Source organism: Agaricus bisporus (assembly GCF_000300575.1).
Source record: "Agaricus bisporus var. bisporus H97 unplaced genomic scaffold AGABI2scaffold_5, whole genome shotgun sequence".
Classification (NCBI taxonomy): Eukaryota; Fungi; Basidiomycota; class Agaricomycetes; order Agaricales; family Agaricaceae; genus Agaricus; species Agaricus bisporus.
In genome coordinates this window covers 1,745,482-1,762,511 of record NW_006267368.1, presented here as the reverse complement: position 1 = coordinate 1,762,511, position 17,030 = coordinate 1,745,482, and the positions used below count along the sequence as shown (strand labels likewise).

At 46.4% G+C, this 17,030-nt stretch overlaps 6 protein-coding genes across 6 annotated transcripts; 2 read left to right on the top strand and 4 right to left on the bottom strand.

The window, feature by feature from the left end:
* Window positions 1-189: 189 nt before the first annotated feature.
* Window positions 190-3,193, bottom strand: AGABI2DRAFT_192809 (hypothetical protein). Its single transcript, XM_006461217.1, has 14 exons — window positions 2,834-3,193; window positions 2,719-2,769; window positions 2,634-2,666; window positions 2,330-2,582; window positions 2,164-2,265; window positions 2,047-2,103; window positions 1,877-1,990; window positions 1,787-1,825; window positions 1,586-1,738; window positions 1,210-1,530; window positions 1,153-1,157; window positions 954-1,098; window positions 414-899; window positions 190-351 (listed from the first exon to the last, which is right to left on the bottom strand). The coding sequence occupies exons 1-13, from the start codon at window positions 2,849-2,851 to the stop codon at window positions 457-459; spliced, it is 1,734 nt and encodes a 577-aa protein (XP_006461280.1). The 5' UTR covers window positions 2,852-3,193; the 3' UTR covers window positions 190-351; window positions 414-456.
* Window positions 3,194-3,236: 43 nt separating this feature from the next.
* On the top strand, window positions 3,237-4,624 carry AGABI2DRAFT_204952 (hypothetical protein). Its single transcript, XM_006461216.1, has 5 exons — window positions 3,237-3,602; window positions 3,668-3,803; window positions 3,865-4,187; window positions 4,236-4,384; window positions 4,443-4,624. The coding sequence occupies exons 1-5, from the start codon at window positions 3,288-3,290 to the stop codon at window positions 4,612-4,614; spliced, it is 1,095 nt and encodes a 364-aa protein (XP_006461279.1). The 5' UTR covers window positions 3,237-3,287; the 3' UTR covers window positions 4,615-4,624.
* Window positions 4,625-7,579: 2,955 nt separating this feature from the next.
* AGABI2DRAFT_151061 (hypothetical protein) lies at window positions 7,580-8,417 on the top strand (the record flags this gene model as incomplete). Its single annotated transcript, XM_006461215.1, has 3 exons — window positions 7,580-7,951; window positions 8,005-8,079; window positions 8,139-8,417. 3 exons carry the CDS (start codon window positions 7,580-7,582, stop codon window positions 8,415-8,417), a joined length of 726 nt encoding a protein of 241 aa, XP_006461278.1.
* A 43-nt stretch (window positions 8,418-8,460) lies between these two features.
* Window positions 8,461-9,580, bottom strand: AGABI2DRAFT_192803 (hypothetical protein). Its single transcript, XM_006461214.1, has 6 exons — window positions 9,558-9,580; window positions 9,458-9,509; window positions 9,328-9,410; window positions 9,193-9,270; window positions 8,756-9,138; window positions 8,461-8,667 (listed from the first exon to the last, which is right to left on the bottom strand). The coding sequence occupies exons 3-6, from the start codon at window positions 9,388-9,390 to the stop codon at window positions 8,580-8,582; spliced, it is 612 nt and encodes a 203-aa protein (XP_006461277.1). The 5' UTR covers window positions 9,391-9,410; window positions 9,458-9,509; window positions 9,558-9,580; the 3' UTR covers window positions 8,461-8,579.
* Window positions 9,581-10,096: 516 nt separating this feature from the next.
* Window positions 10,097-13,704, bottom strand: AGABI2DRAFT_118180 (hypothetical protein; the record flags this gene model as incomplete). The annotated part of the gene is made up of 20 exons (XM_006461213.1): window positions 10,097-10,435; window positions 10,488-10,543; window positions 10,599-10,653; window positions 10,704-10,750; window positions 10,800-10,951; window positions 11,007-11,022; window positions 11,076-11,110; window positions 11,158-11,319; window positions 11,375-11,518; window positions 11,571-11,585; window positions 11,651-11,658; window positions 11,715-11,853; window positions 11,907-12,022; window positions 12,074-12,444; window positions 12,502-12,571; window positions 12,610-12,724; window positions 12,779-13,159; window positions 13,242-13,276; window positions 13,336-13,525; window positions 13,616-13,704. 20 exons carry the CDS (start codon window positions 13,702-13,704, stop codon window positions 10,097-10,099), a joined length of 2,535 nt encoding a protein of 844 aa, XP_006461276.1.
* A 316-nt stretch (window positions 13,705-14,020) lies between these two features.
* AGABI2DRAFT_221937 (hypothetical protein) lies at window positions 14,021-16,826 on the bottom strand. The gene is made up of 5 exons (XM_006461212.1): window positions 16,636-16,826; window positions 15,247-16,579; window positions 15,110-15,193; window positions 14,728-15,052; window positions 14,021-14,673 (listed from the first exon to the last, which is right to left on the bottom strand). Exons 2-5 carry the CDS (start codon window positions 16,558-16,560, stop codon window positions 14,135-14,137), a joined length of 2,262 nt encoding a protein of 753 aa, XP_006461275.1. The 5' UTR covers window positions 16,561-16,579; window positions 16,636-16,826; the 3' UTR covers window positions 14,021-14,134.
* Window positions 16,827-17,030: the final 204 nt, after the last annotated feature.

Sequence of the window (17,030 nt, the reverse complement as noted above, 5' to 3'; positions counted from 1 at the left end):
AGCGAAAACCGGGAGGCAACTGCCAGCTTCGTCTACTTAACTATTAACCTCTTCAATATTTCCCAGTCTTGGAACCAATGTCAAGGTCGATAGCGTTTATATTCCCAGTAGTTATAGTCTAAACAGAATTCAAAATTTTACTTTGTTACAAGAAAAAGGAAATTTTTTGTGTGATTTTTTTTTTTTTTGGTAAATGTTCACGAATATCCTTGAACCGCTACTTTACCTAGGCGGCCCTATATCCATACGCATTCGACTGAACCATCAAGTGATTTACCTTATCAGTGGTGTCTTCAACGTCAAGGATCAGGATATTCGCTAAACCGTCCCGCAACAAAAGAAGCGAAGATGCTGTGGATTGGACCTTTTTAGAACCGTTTTGGGAATTCGACGAATAAGAAAGCTTAACGAACGTTGGTAATTTTGAAGCCAGGGGCGAAACCCCATCTACCCGCATTATTCCACCGGAGCAACTCGGACCTTAGAATCGTTCTGGGTACTCCTGGTCTCTGGCACGATTTCTTCAATGATGTCATCCGAAAGGACATCATTGACGATACCGTCGCTTTGGTGCTCTTTCTCCTTTGAAGCGGTGATATCGCAGGAGAAACGTACTTCAGGATCAGGGGTATGTTCGGGTGAGGGAGTAAATTTGGGTGAAGAAATAAATTCGGGTGAAGGCGTATTGGTATTATAGGCGGAAGCCTCATTGGAAAACTTCTCCTTCTTCGAAGAGTTGTGGGGGGGCTTCCTGTTGACGTCAATCTCGATCTGAGGATACAGGGTTGCCTGAGTATCAGTCGTCACCGTGCGGGATTTGAGGGCGATGTCTGGTTTCGGGGAATAGGTACGACGGTGCACTTTCTGTCCGAGAGAGACAAACGCGATTGATAAACCGTCTAACAGCATTCCTTCAGGACAATAGAAACGGTGATATACGAGTACCGACTTACGGACGATGATGGAGATAAGTACCACAAAGCTTACCACAGGGTAAAGCGCCATTGCAAGATAGTCCTCTTGCGTCTCGGGGGGGTTGCGTGGTTCTGGGAGCCTATGTTTGGCTAGACTGGCAATAAATAGAGCACCAACGCCCATCTACGGATAAGGGTTAATTATGGATGCACGTCATTGTCATGATCGGACACCTACGGGACCTGGGGCGATTTAAATTCAGCGGAAGGAAAAAGAAGGACAAGAGGTACTCACCGAAATGCCCACAAAACAAGGCTTCCTTCAGATCCTTGATCTCAGGAACCCATTTATAGAGGAGAATGAGAGCCGGCAGTCGGCGTAAGGCCAGGATACCAATGCTGAGTACTACGAGTCTCCAAGGCTGGATTCCAAGTTCAGTCAACGTAAATTCTTCCCACTTGAACCAAGCGCCAATGTAGATGAAACAGCCACAGTTGAGGAGGTAATCAAGTACAGAAACGAAGGAGGAAGTAAAGCCGAATGAGGAGGTAGGATCGGGAGTTCCATCATCGGAGTAGTCGTCGGAGTCGTCATCCCATGCAGTAAAGGTATATCCTAAAGGCGGAGTCTGAGTATCTCAATCTTACGCTGAGTGTAACGCTGGACTTGCCTGCGGCGAAGGCGCCAAGGAGGTCGTCACTGCCAATGGTCTTCACGATACCCATCGTTAGAATTGCCAACGCAAGGCACTGCGCCATATACGATTCATGGTTGGAAAAAGACCGCTTGTGCGAGAACTTCATGACATAAGCGAAGATATAACCTTGTTAGAATGAGCGATGTAATTTCTGTGGCAATATATTCGAAATACCTATGACAGCGCCGACGATTGATCCAAGGATGACTTGAACTGTAGCCCGTTTAGTTATCCTAAATATGGATGGACTGCGTATACACTTACATAGCCAACCAACAAGGACCCAGTCCTTGATGGCATCTCCTAGAGTAGAGTCCAACAAAATGAAGACTGTGATACTCAAAAATGGATAAGCTAGACCATCATTCGCTGCGGACTCTAAAATCATAAGATGAAGTCAAGGTTAAGATTCAGAAACATTGTGATAACCATACCCGCTAAGAGAATATGTCTAATTTCTGCCGGGACATTTTTTTTGGCATACCCGCCACCTGGTGATAACGTCATGAGCATGAAGACGGGGCACGTTGTTAGAAGATGGTTGACATTACCTACGACTGATGCACTAATGATGGGGTCCGTAGGAGTCAAGCATGCTGCAATGGCAAGGCAAGTGACATAACTGAAGCGGGGGAAAATGGCTTTTAGCAATCCTGGCAAAAGCAAGAGCTGTAAATGGCGTTCTAGGGAAGAGGGGTTCAGATGTTTACCACTGACCAGCAACGATGAACCAGCCGACTGTCATAGTGGGGACCACCATGATCAAAAGTCCTTTGGCATGTTTCCACAAGTATCCCCTTGGTAGATCGGCACCGATAGCGAATAAACCGGTGGCGAGGACAACGCGCAAGATCTCGAGGGTGATGCGACTGTCTCCATTACCCCAGGATCGAGGGTCGAAGATGTCAGCGCAAAGCGGACCCATGAGGATTCCGAATGCTGTAGCAATTACAACCTCATTGACGTAAGCCTGAAAAGATGCAAGTCAGCCGCATATACCAACGAAATTGCTAATCAGTACCCTTTCTCGTGCGAAGAGCGAAACAGTGGAAAACTAAGAGGGGGAATGAGCAGAAAGAAGCGGTGAGCAAAAGTTTGGGAATTACGAGCGCTATAAAGCCTCCGATACATATGTAGGCGTATCCGGTTGATGAAATCTGGGCCACTGAAGTATTAGCTTTATGCGTGACAATAGAGCTAGGGGAAACGGGGCAGACTCACTTCAAGCAAACCTGTCATAGTGGCTGCTTGATGACGCTGGTTGAAGTTGATGGTTGGGGGTCAAGATTTGGAGTAGTTGGAAGTTATCAAGTTTTTTTTATTTTAAGTAGCTCGGCTAACAAGTGGGGATTTGTCAGAATTCCGTGAATGTTTGAGTCTTGGAATTGTCTTGGAAGCTGAATTGAGTCAGGTTGATCGGTAGGAATGATTGACCGGCCTGGTCGGCTGGAATGCAAACGTAAACCGTGGTCGTTGCGGTACTCCTTTTAGCCAGACTGAGACGGGACAAGGTGGTGCTGAGGGATGCAAGTAAGCTGGTCTAGAAACTTGTTAATCGGGTTTCCGGATGGCGAAGTTTGAATGAATGGACACTAATCACTAATCAGTGCTAGATCAGTGCTAGATTAGTTGATTATCTCTAACTCCGCAACTCGTGCAATTACCATCCACATCCATGTATAGTCAACCTAGCCTCCTTCCACGCCAGGATCCAGACGCACCGATCAGACAAACGGACAACGATGCGGCCGTAGCAAGACTATCGGCTGTCCAGAAACACTATCTTGATGATCTATTCGTCAAGCATCTCGTGCCGCGAGCTCACCTACAGCCGAACCGTCCACCCCTGATTAATATCGGAACTTACATCCGTACCCGAGGCATTGAAGACCTCGTGGATGGTTGGTTAAGTTCTGCCAAGAAACAGGGAAAAAAGTGTCAAATCGTTAGTTTGGGCGCAGGGAGTGATACCCGGTTCTGGCGCATTGCGGTGAGTGGCTCATTCGTGTCCGGTGGGTCGAGAGTATTTTACTTAGCAGATTTTTACTTAGGAAGACTGGTCCTCACAAGGACACTTTAATAAAATATGTTGAAGTCGACTTTGGTGAGATCACAAGTAAAAAATCCATGAGCATCATGAAGAATAGAGAGCTCAGGGAAGTACTCGGAGGTTCGAACCACATCCAAATTAGTAAATCAAATTATTGTTTTTTTGTTCTCCAACTTTACCAGCTGACCTATTTGCTGTGCAGCGGAGGGAGGGACAGTACTACATTCTCGACAATATCACCTACTTGCCGCGGACCTGCGGAGAGACCCTGTCGACACTCTACAGGAACCCCTCACAATACCATCCCAAGGTTCACAAGAACCCATCCTGTCACCTCAATGCCCCACCTTGCTCCTTTTCGAATGCGTATTAGCATACATGGAAGTCAATGTTTCCTCACGTCTCCTTCAATGGTTCGTGGATTACTTTTCAGCTAATGGGGGTGGCGCTCCACTGGGCTGTGTCATATATGAGATGTTCGGGCTTAACGATCCGTTTGGTCGGGTTATGTTGAATAATCTTCGGGTAAGCATGTGTGTTCAACGGCGCCAAGTTTGTCTAATCCAGTTGAAGGCGCGCAGCGTCACTCTGCCTGGAGCTGAGCCATTTATGACACTCGACTCATTAGTTGAACGCTTGTTGAAAACGGGCTTCCACAAAGGATGGGCACTGACATTGAAGGAGATTCGCAAGTCGTATATCGAGCCCGAAGAACTAGCGAGGTATGTGCCCAAACGGTTTAAACCGCTTGGCATGAGCTAATCTGTACATGTGCGGCAGGATATCAAGACTAGAAATGCTGGACGAAACAGAGGAGCTCGAACTTGTCTTGGCCCATTATGCAATCAGCTGGAGCATTTTCGTCCCCACGGCTGAAGACAAGGAAAAATGGGGCGATTGGGGCCTGAAAGAAAAAAGGAAGCACGAAGAGGAAGGTGTATTTTTCAGTTGAGACTGGCGATCTAGGCAATAAAATTCAGTATTCGAGTTGGGAAGAAATCGCAAAGGTAGAAAAGTGTAAAGAAATCAGAGAGAAGATTCAATTTTCATGCAAGAGCGCCCGAGCTCAAGCTCGTGCCCCTCGTCATTTACATGACAATGATACAATAGAAACATCATTCAGATTTGAGTGGAAAGGAACTTACTGCAATGAAGTTGAAAGCAAAGCTTGGTTTTCTCACGCTTTTGAGGTATCAAAGCGATGACAGAACCTGTTTAGGAGCGACTTCCGACTCGTATACTCACTGCTCAGGCCTACTATTGACCGACAACCACATAACATGAACTTCTACTTGCGCTTCTCTTCTTCCTAAGCATGGACAATGGATTTCTAGGCCGCAGCTGATGGGCTATGGACTGCGAATTAACTGTCTGCGATCCTTTATTCACAAGGATCTTACTGCGAAAGCTACAAGTATCCAACGCGCTGGTCTCCTACTGAATGGAAGAGTGAAGAACAAGTTATGTTTTACTGCTTCTCGTTCGATTTGACGAAGAACATTCCATCGAAAATTTGGTTGCCTCGAGGGCCGAGGCGATACTAAAGCACCACCGTTGCGGAAGAGCATAGAACAGGTTCCACTCATAAATGGAAGTTTCTGGCCGGAAACAAAGGAGCTCAGCCTATTCTTTATGCCATGCTTGGCCTTGCTGGATGTGACGTATTATTAGCATCCAGGCGTTTATCAAGCATGCACTGCGCACTCTGATCAGGTGCTTTTCTAGCAGGTTCTTGAATGCCAGGCCAGAGCCGCTCTACCTTCTTCCCCTAATCCCCAGTGACTGGTTTATATCCAAGGCAATCGACAACGTTCTATTAAGCGACTCAACTCCCAACTTGCAACAGACTAAGCCATGGAAGGATTCGACTTCATAAAAGCTGTCAAGAAGATGCGAAATGATGATATTATTATCGCGTAGGCACCCTCTATTTCGAGGTTAGGTACTGTAGCCTCTGACTACTACTTCTTCCAGATGCATGGGTCCCGCGGGCGGGGGGAAAGGCTTTGTAAATGCATTCATCCTGTTGCGGACTTCAATGCTAATATACTCTTGTAGCTCACTGACCTCCTCTTCAATCAACAACTTGAAGAGGTACAGCGCGATGATGTGGACGAGATCCAGGTCATCCGGATAAAGCACCCGAATCCAACTTATAACGATCGCATAGTCCTTCTCAATACCCCCGATTTTGACAACACCATTGACGGCGCTGATATAAAGATTACAAGCATGATTAAAGACTGGTTGAAACAAAGGTAAGCCAGAGGACGGACAGATTGTACCTGTGAACAATACCTAACAAAAGCTTCCTATAGCTACACAAACGACGTCTCACTCTCTGAACTAATCTATGTTCACAATATTGCTGAGACCAACGCACTGGATTCATTGGACCAAAATCTTCCTTTGTTTGGTGAGCTGTGTGGTTGGGGGAAATTGAGCCATGTAACACTGGTATCGACGATGTGGGATGAATTTCAGCCCGGGGTCGGCATTGCCAGAGAACAAGATCTACGAAGCTTGTTCTCAGGGCCTGTAGCCGACAACGGGGTGAGCATTCGCCGTCTGGAAAGGGGAACATCTGAAGAGGCTTGGAAAATCGTTGACAGCCTGATATCAGATCGTGATGAGAGAGAATCCTTGTTGTTGCAGCAAAGGTTGCACGCGTTCGGAGTTCAGCTCAACAAGACTGAGACCGGGAGAGAGATATACAGGTCTTTTCGGAAACTCGTACTCGAGCATGAAGAGTATATGCAATCGATACTGGCCGGAATAGATGCATCGGACAATCCTGTGGAGTTGAAGAAGCTGAGACGAGAGTACGTCGGAATCAGGGAGTCATTCCAGACTATCCTCAAGGGAGCAAAAGGAATGGGTATAAGACCAGGAAGGTTGATTATGAACCCTTTCTTCGAATGGAGAGTCAGAGCCGTACGTTTCAACTTTTCTTGACTTCAAGCATATGCTGATATTACTGAATATCCTGATAGAGAGCAGCCGAGATTAACAATTATCTTGATCTCACCTCACCCCTGACCAACGTTTCTTGCGCTTCGGAATACGGTGGATCAACCCTTCAGAGTTTCTCGGAGGCGGAGCAATCAGAAGACATCGATCAAACATCACAGATCTCTGCCGCATTAGCCGACGTTACCAAGAATGCTGCCGTAAAACGCCTTATCACAAATTTAACTGGAGATGATGCTCAAAGCATGATCGACTTTTTAAACTATGTGCGCATTCGAGCCTCCATTTATCATATAACTGGAGACTTAACGGATCTTACTCTTTGCTGAAGGCTATCGGCCGCGAGGATGTCAATGCTAAGAGTAGAAGGGAAGTTCTCTTTTTAATGTGGAAGCTCGCCGAAGCAGCAAGCGTCTTTCCGAAGTATCATGAAACCGATGAAGTGTTACCTGACTCTATCCAGTCACCGGGAGACGAATCCTGTCTCAGCGATGATCGGAGAGCCAGTCGCACTACCAAGGTTGACTTTCAACGTGTATTCAGCATCCTCGATACCGGTAAAACCCAGAAGAAACTACATGATGAGGGAAGAAGCCCAAACTGGTCGCGACAAAGAACGCTTTCCCCGACCCTATCACATTCGTAAGTCGGGTCTTATATGTCATTTCCGTAGACATTGAAACATTTCCCAGTACGGACAATTTTACAGCTTCATCAGCTTCCTGTGCTGAACCATTGTCCAATCTTCTTTCTTCGGTGTTGACGGCCCATGCTATCCAAGATTTCAGCTTTGTTCCCTATCCCGAAGGTATCCAAAGGCCTGATGCTAATCTCAATACCAATGTTCGGGAAGGAAAATTTCGGTATGTCTTTTAAATGTGTTGCTTGCAATTATTGACTTGATTATTCTTTTTTTTAGATATGACCCAGATTTCCTGTTGCAATTCATGCCGTTTTGTAAAGCCAAGCCTGTGTCACTCCCTTCCCTCGCTCTACTGGGTTTAGAACTTGATGACCAGCATTACTACAAGAAAACTCGCCGGCATCAAACCACTGCGATTGCCAATAAAAAACCCACCCCCGGCACCTCTCATCCTCCAACTTTTTCGAAACGTCCTGATAAATCAAACGTTAATGCGCTACGTGACCCGTTATCGTCGGGCGAAAGGCTTACGGATATCAATTACTACTTATCTGCGGGTGGTGATCGTAGTCCTGCGAGGGCAAGGTCTAGCGCTCTGTTCGCCCCTGATGGTACTGAGGACATCCAGCCTGCTGAAAACTCGATCGTCAATCCCCATTTTTCGTTTCTGTCTCAGGTGCGATTTATTTTTCTTTCCCCGCCAGGTTGAAGATTGACCGCGAATTTCAGGATGTACCGGAGCTTAGGGAAAGGAAACGGCCCACGAGGAAAGCTGTTTCAACCACTGCACATATTCCAGAAGCAGTATGCTCATCGCTTTCATTGTCATGTTCATTTATACTAACTCACTGGCTTTACTCTAGGCTGATAAAGGAAAGGCTGCTCGGGAGAAAGGACACTCACAACGTCCGACCAGCATGTCCCGTAGTAGCCCGATGCGGTTTGGTAGTTTCAGCGAGCTCTCTCCCAGTGTGCCCCCGGGGTTGACCCTCGTCGGCAAAACAGCCAGACATCCCTCCAAGGTTGACCTTTCAAACTTTGGCAAGATCAACAAATCTCCTCCCACGATGTTCGGTCCTGGAAGTGTTTTTGCTGGTAAAACAGATAACCGTGATACCATGTATTTGTCTCGTGCAAATTAGGGTTTAAATTTGTAGTTCTCTGCTTTACTTTTCTTCCTCTTATGTATATACGCGTGCCAAGTACGGCCAGATCCAGTCGATTCATATAAAATGCAGAATGAAAGACTTTGGCAAACGTAGGCCCGGCTAAATGGACAACACTTATCACCTCGCCGCCTTTGGTCAGTACATTGGAGGCATGAAACATCCAAACTTCGAGCGATGATCTGATCCAGTTACTTGAACTTTCCCGGTGGTATTACCTGGCGCACTAATTTGGGTACAATAAGATTATCTTCATTCATCATGTAACAAAATGTACAGGCGTGTAAAGGAGGAGTTTAAGAAAATGAGCTTACGAAGTAGAAGCAATCATCCAAGCCTCGTGCCTGAACGCAGTAACGGCATCCGTGTCTGCATCTCGATCAGCTCTCCATGCCCTTTGTTCTATCGAATACGCTAGATCACTGAACGCTCTTGCACAGTTGCGGTGCGCCACTGGATATGCATTGAAAATCTCGCGATGGGTAAAGATGGCATCGAGATATTCTCCACCAGTAGTTGGATAATTATTGAGTTGTTCGCGGATCATTTGGAGATATGCACAGCCGTAAACCTCGTCTCTCACTTGTGGTAGTGGAGGGTTCGTCGTCATTTCGTTGGTGCCCCCAACGCCGATGGTGATATTATTTACCCTGCTGGTGCCTGAGGTTGAGTTGGAACAATCCGAGCCCCCGTCTGACTGCGACAATGTCAGCGTGCTGACTTGTGTCTGAAAGACCATAATATGACGTACGTGATAGTTACCTTCGTCCATGATATCATCCTGCGCACCATGTCCATCAAAAGCTAAACCTGTGGTTCCTGAAGGATTCTTTCTCCAGATAAATGAGCGTCTGAAGATCTTGTTCCCACCCTATTCTGTACTCACTTTCAAGGCATCACCGATGTTCATGGTCTGCAGCAAGCTACACAAGTCCACTTCAGACTGCATTTTTCTGCGTTTCGTCTACGCTTTTTAATTCGTTGAACGTCACTTTAGAGCAAGATTGCAAACTTACTTTTCGGATAAACCACTACAGAGGCTGTGTATCGCGAGGGTAGTATTAAGGACTGCAGTTCCAGTAAGAATGACGATGAAAGCATTGCGAACAAACTCACGATGATCAAAGAAGGCAGAAGAAGGTAGCCGACTTATCGAGGGGCTACGTATGACTTTTGTACTTGGGTCTGTGTCTATGGTAGAGCAGCAATCAAAACACGTTCAACGTGCGCGTTCAAAATGGCAAGCGTTTTGGCCTCATGGACAGAGCAAGGCCGCAAAAGGGTGCGTGTGTGATCCATTTCACAAGTGTCGATCGATAATCGCAGGCAAAAGATCGAACAATGCCAGGTGTGTCGATCCGGATCCGAATTCAATTACCTGTGTCCTGAATACGGTAGCAGCTCTCACAAAGACAGTTTGGGCCTTATCTCTATAAGCAAACCTTCTACTGCAACCAATATTAACCCACAGCAAACTGGTATCACACTGTAATGTGGCGCTGTAACAACCACCAAAGCTGCGAAAATCAGCTGCAAAGGCAAACGAGCATGTCATAACAGGACGAAGTAATACGGTTATGGGTCATAACTTCAAAAGTGTGCACCGTGCCAAAAGGATGAAACGCGAAAGGCGGCCCCGAGGGAAAATAGGAATGTTACGTTCGGTGCATGGGATCAGTCGGCTCAGGACCTAGAATGGAAGGCATGCTTGCATGCCGCGTGGCACGCCTGTGCAGTATCGTGTTTGGATCACCACTATTGTCATGCATCGTGCCATCTCTGGAGTGTCGCGAGGCGATACAACTCGTGCTAGTGCCCTGCGAAGCTTGCGAGGCGTGGTCACTTTCGTGAGTTTCGGTTCTCTTAAACTCGGTCGGTAACAAGATTGAGCGGTCCAGAGCGGAAGGGAGGTTCCGGTGTCGACCACGGATCATTGTGATACAAATGATTAACTTCGATAGCGTTGCGAATGCACCACTAAGCGAGAAATTATCCTGCGCGTGCATCAGAATGAAATATAGGTCTGAGGAAATCGAGACGACTTACGTATGGTACTCCAAAGCTTAGACCAACAGGGCCATATGCGGAGACAGTTTCAAATACTACAAATGATATTAATGTGAACAAGCCGCAAGGTTTGAGCAAAAGAAGTCTCACTCAGGGTGAATATATTAAACCAGCCTGTATTATCCGGGTTGTTGAGGTTACGACGCTAGAAGTATAAATTCAGTCTGAGGCGTGTCAGGAAATGTTTTCACCAACCTCAATGATGCAGATAAGAAAGAGAGCTATAGCAAGCCACCACAAATCTAAGCTTTGTCAGTATGTTGAATCGTAAACAATGATAGTTAAACAAACCAAATGCAAGTTGCCTACGCGCATGCATTGCGAAATAACGACCCCAAATGCGCATTCGACTTCCACCAGCCGTTTCGAAAATTACTTCGGGATCATCCTCGGGTTTATAGACACCGAGCGCTTGCTCCTCATAGACGTTCGAAGAACGCACGCTGTATTTGTAAACGAATTAATATACGTCATTTGTGCGATAGACGTGGCACGAACCTCAGGGCAATAGGAACTGGAAAGACGGATTTAGCAGCATAGACGACTGGAAAAGAGGGCGGTACATACTAACGGTGATATACATCATGATCAGATACAAAACCCTGTCTATTTCAGGATTTACGGAAGACAATGAAGAAAACAGACTTACTGAACAGCCGGGGCTAGGGTATTTATTTGAATAATGACAAACCCGGCAGCTCTTACAGCGACTGCCTGGAACAGCCCCGCAGAGAAGCGAACGTTAAGTGGTATATCCTCAACACCTCTCTGACCGATGTCCAAGAGCATGAAGAAAAACCATTGCAAACCTCTGTAACAGTTATCAGTTGTTAACTGGGACGGACGACCGGAAAGAATGAACATACGTAAAAATGACGATAATAGCGAATAGAAACCATGTTTGATGAGATTGGAATAGATAAATGTAGCATCTACGAGGGTGATCTAGAAGGAAGTGTAAAGTTTCGTTTAATCGGGATTCACGGGGTATCCATTTAGTCATGCTCCAACTGAGGTAATGGGTTAGGCCAAATCGTGACTTGGGCTAGAGATTGTGCGCACATAATAAATCGTAATCTTTGCAAAGGATGAGGCAAGATATGAGAATAGATATGGTGAAGTCAAAATGGTAAAGGACGAACAAAACAGGCTGAAGGCATCTTTCGTCAATTTCCATGAACCGCCAAATGAAAAGGAGACACTTACGAAGCCGGTATTGCCCAAAAGGATGAGCATCCATTGAATAATGAGAAGAAGGTACGCCCTCTGATAGGGAAGCAAAGATTGATCTACTAGCGAGCTGCCGGTGTTCGTAAATGAAGACGAAATTTGGTACACTGAGAACCTAATCATACAATTAGTGCCGGGTTACCCACCTCTATGAAGCAGATAGCTTACCATCCAGGTGTGACGTGTCGGGTAAGAGGCGGAGCTTCGAAAGTGGAACCCCATCGTTGTTGGTACATGTAGGGTACGATGATAACGAACCCGAGAACTTGCAAGCCAAAAAAGTACTAGAAGAATGTTCTGATCCTGTTTTCGAAGATAGAAGAACGAGGGCTTACAAGTCCAATTAACCACAACAGGACATTCAATGCCCGATATTCAATGCCGCCGAGCTCCTCCAGCTGTTCATTCGTTAGATTACGGAACTCTGAGTTGCGCCCAACGATCGCATTGAAACTAATATAAGGTACCGCCTTGGCATGTGGAGGCATCGGTTGTGCTGTCTGGGTTGACACAAAAGAAGTCGTCGCGGGCATAGTGACAGCCCTTGAAAGATGTCGTTGAAACCTAGGAAAAAGTTTGGATATGATTGAATTGAGTATAGCAAATGGCATCGGGAATCCACCAAATCCTCTGTTTCGACTTGGTGTTTCATCTGCACCTGGAGAGACCTGCAAATCATTTCGTGTAACGCTACCCCTCAATGATCCTGAAATTAATGCAGTCAGAACGTAGAAAAATTCAACTAGCAGACCAAACGACTCACTCATGTCCGCGGCTGGTTCCAACTGAATCTCGCCTTGATTCGGATGCTGGACGGGAGCAAACTCTATCGTCTGTTGCCGAGGTAAACTCTGCGTTCCATAATGCCTACTTTCCACCACGATATCAAAGGGAGCTGAGAAGCATGCATCAAGATGGCGCCATTCTTCCAGATAGTCCGATAATACATGCCTGATACGCCAACATCAACCATCTGCCTTTGTTGTCTGCAAAACGTCTCAGATGAGTTCAAAGAAACTCGATTGAACACATTCACTTACCCATCGTTTGATTCAGAAAGTTCACTCTTCGATGATGAGAGCTCTTTCTCTTGCTCATCAGAGTCGACAACAACTCGATCCGCCGGTCCTTGAATCGGCGTACTCTTCCCAGCTACCTTCTCAGAAATCCACCCACTAGGATTGACAAGCTGTGGTGTCCCATCCAGCCGTCTAATCATCTCCGGCCTAATTTTCTTCTTCCTACGATGCGAGGTACCACGTCGTTCAGTCCTCCTCCCATCACTCTCCTCTGGAACAGAAGAAAGACGAGACGACATCCGACGAGACCGTTGACGTTCAACATCTTCTCTACTAGAGCTTTTCGATCTCCTCACAACTTCCGCCTTCAAGATATGTTGTAGTTGTTTTCGAAAATATTGTCTAAATTCATTAGGAGAAACCCAAAAACACATCAGCCAGCATTCTAAGTCAAACACACACATAAAAAAAAGAACAAACGAACCTCCTGAAGTAAACGACAAACCAAGAAACGAATACCTAGCAAAATCCCAGAAAATCAACCTCAACCAACCTCAAAGAAAAAAAATCAAACATACTATATTCCCAATATTCATCTGAACCAGCAACAACACCTGCTGAAACACCGTCATCGAACTCAAATTCACCGTCGCCAACCCACAATTCGTCATAGCACTATAACTATTATATAGCGCATCCACATAAGTGATATGATATCGTCCATTGGCAGCATACAAAATAGCAGCGAGGACGATTGGGGTTACAGTGCTGCAAGAGAGAACGAAACAAAAAAACAAGTAACGTCAGAAAAAGTTAATTAGCGAATTTATAAATAAAACAAGTTAGCGTATAACGTACATGTAAATCACATGTATCCGGAAAAAGTTGAGCTCGTGCTTGACTTTGGTCCAGGCGTTGGGAAACCAACGGACCGAAAGGTCCGCCATTGGCAGGAGGAGTCTTTGAGCTCGAGAGGAGGAATCCGCTCTTATATACCTTAGTCAAGGGCGAAGGGAAAAAGGGCCTCGATCGCCACCTAGGACATTTGGAGCTCGATCTCTAATCTTAGTCAAACTTTCCTGGCAAGGTCTCTCAAGGCCCACTTTCAATCTGCAACCTGTTAATATAATCCTGACAGTATGTAGGAGTACAATACAGTAAAAAGGAAAGAGAAATACCAAAGTCGTCAAAAAGAACGCAAAAAGAATCGATGCCAGAGAAAAAAAATAGAAATGATGAGATCATGAGGTAAAAAAAAAAAACACAACAAGGGGGAAAGAGAAAAAAAAAATATAGAAACAAATGAAACGAAACAATGGAGAGCGACTAAACTATACTACGACGAATACAGTCAATGCAATTAATCGACTAAAGGCTCTAAGATAATAGCAAAAGAAGTTTTTCACTGTCCTCCGACTTCGACGCTAACCGTGACCGTCGATCCTCATCTAATGAGGCCCCCTTAACTATGATAGCAAACAGGTCAAAGGCCTTCGGAGCATCAATCGCAAGGTCCACAATAATCTCAGCAACAGGCGCAAATCCCTCTTCAAACGCTGCGGGACTGCACAAACTCTTAGACGCAGCAATCCCAAACAAATCCGAAACCAATCGCGCATCAGCCTCTTTCGATTCCACAGCGGTCGACACCAACTTCTCCACCAACTTGTGATGATGCTGCGAAGGCAATGACGAAAAGTATACCTCAGCTTCAGAAAGATTCCGAACACCAAACAATTCTTTGGAATCTTCATCAATCTTTTTCAGCGCAGCTTCGTCGCTCATTTCCGCTGTCGGCGATTGAACTTGCTCCTCGTCACTTTCTTGCTGCTGAGCTTCAGTTTCAGTTTCGTTTTCAATGGGTTTGGTACGAGGTAAAAGGGCCAATTTCTTGCGCTGAGGCAGGGCTTCTGCAGCTAAAAACAACCTAGTTAGATCCAATGACACACAGAAAAATGACAAGCTCATACCCTTATCGGCTCCAGATTCAGCATTTTGAAGCATAGAGAACATATTCGCGCTCGAATTCGACCGAGACAGTGACTCGCGCTTATCTTTCTTACCAGCAAACACACTCCCAGGACCAAAAGTCGTAGGCGGGGCTTTATTGATCTTGCCAAAGTTGGAAAGGTCCACCTTGGAGGGAGGCCTGGCTGTGTTGCCAGCAACGGCCCAACCCTCCGGGTTCGCCGGAGGCTGTTCGTTACGATCACCGCCACGTCTCGAACCACCACGGGACATGCTAATCTGTCGTTGCGATAATTCCTTCTCCTGGGCAGCCTTCTCTTTAGCAGCCTAAAGTAAAGTCAGTGAGTTAAGATAACTAGGTGATAATAAAAGAAAAAAACATACAGCTTCGTGAATCTGAGCAATCGTTGAGGGAGCGGCAACAGCATTTCTCGCAACCCATTTCCTCTGCCTGAATTCCAACAAATCCTAATAATTCACAATGAGCCCACAATCTTCCGATAAGGAAAAAAAAAACACACCTGAAGCATGAACTGCATACGAGAACTAACGTTCGTACTCTCAGCCAACTCCCTCATACGTTTGAAATAAACATCCATATGACCATGAGCCTTCGGCGTGTCCAAACTCTGACCAACAGTAGAAAGGAGCTTGCATAAACTCTCAATCTCCTCCTCCTCGGGATTATTAACATTGCCCAAGAGCTTCTTTACACATTCATGCATGATACGCTCTGTCAGCATCTGCAACTTGAATAGTTCACCGATGAATTTGATGAGACCAAGACCCTGTCGCTTCGCCTTTTGTGCCGCATAGTACTCTTCCGAATACAGCGCGACCTCGTCCTCTCCACCTTCCTCACCCTTCCCGTGAGCAGCCTTGATAGCTTGATCTTCCATGGCTTTGGTAGCAGCAGCAGCAGCAGTCGCCTCTTTCGTCACCCAACCACGCTCAAAGTCCTCTTGACATCTGTTCAAAAGATATTTGCGGAAAAGTTGACCACCAGCAATAGGCTTGCCCTCATTATTCCTGATCCCATCATCCTGCACCTTGGTACTGATCTGCTCCATCATCTTGCGACATAATCGAGCATACATCTCCGACCACGTAGCTTCATCAGTCGCCTTCTCAAAGACAAGACGGATAACCTGGATAAGAGTCCTACCATCCTTCTCCTTCTCCGATTTATTAGCCCATTCAATGATTTGATCAGAGATCGAGTCAAATCTCTCCATCGTCAGCTTATTGAGCAGACCCCTGACCTTGCGGTCAACCACTTCTGGCGAGTCTCCCTCAACGTGAAGGGCTTTTCTATCCCAACGGTTCTCGGAAACTTTAAGAGGCGCAACAGGTTCGAAATTGGAAAGCTGACTGCCATGAACATTAGAAGTCTGCTGAACTGGCATCTTTTCGCGTTGCTTCCCGCGCTGACTCCGCGTCCGATTGCTGGCAACTCCGCCAGGACCACCTTGACTGGACGTCCGCTGCATAGCCACAGGCCGGCCACCAAATCCACCCATACCACTAACAGAAGCAGAGCGGGACGAGTTTTGAAAACGCTCGTCGCTTGTAAGTTTGCCGGTCGTCGTAAAGTTGCCCATGCCCCCAGCAGCAAAAGGATTGAGGCCGCTCGACTTGCTAAAGCCAGGGGCAGATGCAAATCCGAGACCAATTGAATTTCCGCGTTGAACAGCAGACGGGCCAGACGATTGGCGATGACGACCAGAACCCCCGCGTTGCATAGTAAGGTTTGCTTGGTCAATTGGTTCCAATCCAATAGCGTCGAGGGGAGGAAGCATGTCTGGTTTCTCTTTGCAGATTGCCATGAATTGCATGAGGAAATCACGATCATACCTACGGTGTGAAAGGGTCAAGAAGAATCTAGACACGACTATGGAAGAAGAACTCACCGGAACTTTCCGTCCTTGGCATTGGCATTGAGGTCGGGTTGAGGGCTCGCGATGCCTTCAGGATAAGACACGCGGCTGAGGTCATCAATTACGCGAGCCGCGGCGATGGCAGAGCGCGGAGCAGCAGACACAGGCCCAGCATTGGAAAGGTCCAGGGGATCTGGTCGTCTTCTTTGAGCTTCGGAAGTATTGATGCGGAGGGGCTCCTTGAATTTCTTGTCGAAATCAGATTTGGGGCTTGACACAATGTCATGCTCCTCGAGTGCATCAAGTTCACCCTCCTCTCTAGACTGACTAGCTTCAGCCTCCTCCTCAAGCTCCTTGGCTCTCGACGCCTTTTCGGCTTCTTGACGTTGGCGGTCCTTCTCTTCCTCCTCTTTGCGTAGACGTTCACG